General features: G+C 68.7%; 1 protein-coding gene across 1 annotated transcript; it reads left to right on the forward strand.

Annotated features, from left to right (window-relative positions):
* The first annotated feature begins 1,374 nt into the window (after window positions 1-1,374).
* On the forward strand, window positions 1,375-4,039 carry KCNJ10 (potassium inwardly rectifying channel subfamily J member 10). The gene is made up of 2 exons (XM_035314459.1): window positions 1,375-1,493; window positions 1,993-4,039. The coding sequence occupies exon 2, from the start codon at window positions 1,993-1,995 to the stop codon at window positions 3,133-3,135; it is 1,143 nt and encodes a 380-aa protein (XP_035170350.1). The 5' UTR covers window positions 1,375-1,493; the 3' UTR covers window positions 3,136-4,039.
* Window positions 4,040-4,345: the final 306 nt, after the last annotated feature.

Below are 4,345 nucleotides of genomic sequence, written 5' to 3' on the forward strand. Positions count from 1 at the left end.
GGGACGGGGCGCGGACCCTCCGCTCCCAGTTGCCACCAGTATCACGGCCCCCATTTTTTGGGGTGGAAAGGGGGGGGAAATGGGGCTGGCGGGGAGCCCGGCCACGGCTGGCACCGCGCGGGCACGGGAACAGGGCCCGGGTTGGCGATGCCAGCGGGCCATGGGGAGGGGGGACGGGTCCCTGTGTCCCCTGCCCTGCAAGGACCCCCCACATGCTTGGAGGGGGGGGGAAACTGAGGCAGGAGGTGGTGGAGGGGGGGGGTGGTTAATGGGTAACCGGCCGGGGCAGGTGGCAGCCGTGCTTGGTGGCGGCCGTGCCCCGCGGCAACGTCCCCGCACCGGGAACAAGCGGCGCCTTGTCACAACCTGTGTCCAGGGCGCGTGGGGTGGCACTGGGAGGGGGGGGAGGCTGCCAGTGGGGGGGGGGTTCCGGGATGGGGGACCACAGCAATGGGGGGGTCAGGATGTGCTAAAGGGGCACAGGGAGCCCCCGAGAAGCAGGGTGTGGGGACCCCAAAGAGGGGCAACGGGGAGCTTTTGGGGGGGGCAGAGATCCCAAAAAGGGGGGCAGGGATCGCAAGGAAAGGTGCAGGGACCCTGGGGAGGACCCCAAGAAGGGGGAGAAGGGCACAGAGGGGTGCAGGAGCCCCAAAGACAAGCACAAAGGGATCCCCAGGGATGAGGGGACCCTGAAGGGGGGGAGCATGGGGAGCGAAAGGACTTGGGGGGTGCAGGGCCACCTCTGGGGACACGCTGGGGGTGCTGGTGCCTGTCCCTAGGGGCACAGGCAGAGCTTGGGGGACAGGGAGGGGCACTGGGGGTGCAGTGGCCCTGGGCCACGCAGCTCTGGGGGACAGGGGGTGGTTCTGGGGATGCACGGTGGCCCCGGGGACAGGCGGTGTCCTGGTCCAGGATGGGGACAGGGCCCTGTTCCCGCTGCCACCATCCCCTGGGGGACGGACGCGGTGCAGCAGGGACAGGGGCAGCACCACCCGGGGTGGCCGGTGCTGTCCGGGTCCCCCGGCTTTGGCCAGCGCAGGGACACGAGGCTCCAAGGAGACCCCCCAGGGTGCCACCGTGTCCCCAGTGTCCCCAGCACGCTGCCTCGCTGCAGCCAGCTCGGAAACCGCGGCGGGGCCAAACGCTGGCGTGGGCTGAAAGGGTCCTTTCTGTGCCGGCGGGGACCGGGGTCGGGGACAGGGACGGAAGCGCGCCTGGCGCCGCCGCCAGCCGTTTGTGCCCGTCACCTTCCCATTCATCCCCTCCTTCCTCTTCCTCCCGGCCTGATTCAGTCCCCATCCCGGCCAGGACACCCAGGTCCTGTCCCCAAGGGAGGTGGCAGGGTGACAGCCGGGGACATTGCGGGGGCCTGGCAGCACCGGGGAGGACAGGGAGGGAGGAGGGGACGGAGGGGGACGGCCGGAGGGACAGGTGAGCGGGCGGGGGCATAAAAGCACGGACGGACGGACAGAGGCACGCACGGACGGACAAGGGTAGGGATGAGGGGAGGCAGGGAGGGACGGACGGACAGGTGGACGGGGGGGGGGGGCGGATGGACACACAGACAGGTGACTGGAGAGGGCAGACGTGGTCAGACGGACGGACGGGTAAAGGCAGATGGACAAATGGGTGGGGGGACAGCCCGGCCAGACGGCTGGGTTAATCGGTCAGCAGGGAGGAAGGTGGACGGACAGACGGGACGGACAGACGGGGGGATGGCTGGGGGCTGCGAGGGGTGACAGCAGCCACCAGCACCGAGCTGCCACGCATCCGTCGGGTCCCCCACAGCTGGGCTGGGGTCCCCAGCGTGTCCCCAACACCGACCCTCCGTCCTCAGCCTCCACCCGTCCATACCTCCCCTTAGCTGCCCGTCCTCGTGCCGACCCCATCGCAGCCCTGCCTTCTCCACCCCCCCACCCTTCCATCCCTCCACCTTCCCCACTCACCCCCCACCCACTGGTGACTCTCCCCCCGCCCCGTGTCCCCCCGCAGATGACGTCGGCCACCAAGGTGTACTACAGCCAGACCACGCAGACCGACAGCCGCCCGCTCATCGGCTCGGGCCTGCGCCGGCGCCGGGTGATGACCAAGGATGGCCGCAGCAACGTGCGGATGGAGCACATCGCCGACAAGCGCTTCCTGTACCTCAAGGACCTGTGGACCACCTTCATCGACATGCAGTGGCGCTACAAGCTGGTGCTCTTCTCTGCCACCTTCGCCGGCACCTGGTTCGCCTTCGGCGTCGTCTGGTACCTGGTGGCCGTGGTGCACGGGGACCTGCTGGAGTTCGACCCGCCGGCCAACCACACGCCCTGCGTCATGCAGGTCCACACGCTCACCGGCGCCTTCCTCTTCTCCCTGGAGTCGCAGACCACCATCGGCTACGGCTTCCGCTACATCAGCGAGGAGTGCCCGCTCGCCATCGTGCTGCTCATCACCCAGCTGGTCCTCACCACCATCATGGAGATCTTCATCACCGGCACCTTCCTGGCCAAGATCGCCCGGCCCAAGAAGCGAGCGGAGACCATCAAGTTCAGCCAGAACGCCGTGGTGGCGCAGCACAACGGCAAGACCTGCCTCATGATCCGCGTGGCCAACATGCGCAAGAGCCTCCTCATCGGCTGCCAGGTGACGGGCAAGCTCCTGCAGACCCACCTCACCAAGGAGGGCGAGAGCGTGCGGCTCAACCAGGTCAACGTGGACTTCCAGGTGGACACGTCGTCCGACAGCCCCTTCCTCATCCTGCCCCTCACCTTCTACCACGTGGTGGACGACGCCAGCCCCTTCCGGGACATGGCCCTGCGGACGGGCGAAGGCGACTTCGAGCTGGTGGTGATCCTCAGCGGCACCGTGGAGTCCACCAGCGCCACGTGCCAGGTGCGCACGTCCTACCTGCCCGAGGAGATCCTCTGGGGCTACGAGTTCACCCCCGCCATCTCCCTCTCGGCCAGCGGCAAGTACGTGGCCGACTTCAGCCTCTTCGACCAGGTGGTGAAGGTGGCAGTGCCCTGCTGCGTCCACGAGACCGTGCGGTTCGGGGACCCCGAGAAGGTGAAGCTGGAGGAGTCCTTGCGGGAGGCGGCGGAGCGGGAGCGGGAGGGAGCGCCGCTGAGCGTCCGCATCAGCAACGTCTGAGACGCCGCCAGCCCTGGAGATGCCGCCAGCGCGGGGAGACGCCACCGGCTCTTCCCCCCCTTCCCGGCTCTCGCCGTCCTCCTGGGCCTTTCCCCCCTTCCTCGTGGCACGGGGCTGCCCCGGGACCCGCGTGGGTGCTCGCCCAGCGGTGGGACCACGTCCCCCATGTCCCAGCCCACGTGGGGACGGGGCTGTCCCCGTCCCCCTCAGCTAACGCTCTGCTAACACCAGCCAGAGACCCCCCTCCCAGCCCCTCTGCGCTGCCAGGAGGAAGGTGGACACAATCCTGCCGGGAGATGCTGTCCCCGGGGTGGGGGGCACACGGCCACCCCCAGCCCCTGGGGACACGGTTTCTCACCAGCTGGGAGCTGCCTCGCTGCTCGATCCCGCCCCGGCGAGCCGGGAGGAGCGGGATGGCTCCGTGCCAAGGGGGGAAACTGAGGCAGGACCCCCCCCCCCCCCCCCACACACACCGAGGCTGCCCCCAGAGCCGGGGCCCCCTCCCCACGCTGTCCCCCGGCCCCCTGCCTGCGGGATGGGGACACCGGGGTGTCACCGATAATCGGACACGGCCGCGGCGCCGCGTCCCCGCTCGAGCCGCCACGGGCCTCGAGCACGTCGCTGCTGCTAACGTAGAGCCTCCGCCTATTAACGCGCCTCACCGGGCAGCCCCGCGGCCCGGGGCTGATCCTCCCTCGCTGCACCGAGCCCAGGTTCCATGCACACGTGTATATATACAGGGCGACTAATCTCTCTATATAAACGGGGAAGGAGGGTTTCACCCCTGGAAAGCCTCACTCATTCGAGCCCCGCTTCTGCCGGGGGCACCTCGGGGTCTCGTCCTCGATTTGGGGGGGGAGAAAAGACAAAAGAAGTTACTAAATAAAAGTTCTATTGACAGGCAGAAAGGGCTCTGCCCGCGCGCTCGCAGCCACGCCGAGACGTCCCCGTGCCCAGGGGTCCCAGGTGGGGCGTCCCCCGCGTCCCCCTCCATGGCACAAGTGGCCGGCGGGGGCCCCTCCTGCCCAGGGTAAGCCCCAGCGGTGTCACCGTCCCCAGGGAAGGGCTGCGAGCACTGGGTACAACAACACAGGTTTATTGATGTGTTTCCAGCCACCACCGACATCGCTCGGGCGGTTACAAGAGCACGGCCCCCCAGTATGAGGGGGAAACTGGACCAGTGGCCAGCTGGGAGTGGCGCTGGGAGACG

Source organism: Oxyura jamaicensis, unplaced genomic scaffold, assembly GCF_011077185.1.
Source record: "Oxyura jamaicensis isolate SHBP4307 breed ruddy duck unplaced genomic scaffold, BPBGC_Ojam_1.0 oxyUn_random_OJ72687, whole genome shotgun sequence".
Lineage (NCBI taxonomy): Eukaryota > Metazoa > Chordata > Aves > Anseriformes > Anatidae > Oxyura > Oxyura jamaicensis.

Bases quoted from the DNA above. Each gene is read 5' to 3' on its own strand.
- KCNJ10 (XM_035314459.1), top strand. From the start codon at position 1,993: ATGACGTCGGCCACCAAGGTGTACTACAGCCAGACCACGCAGACCGAC.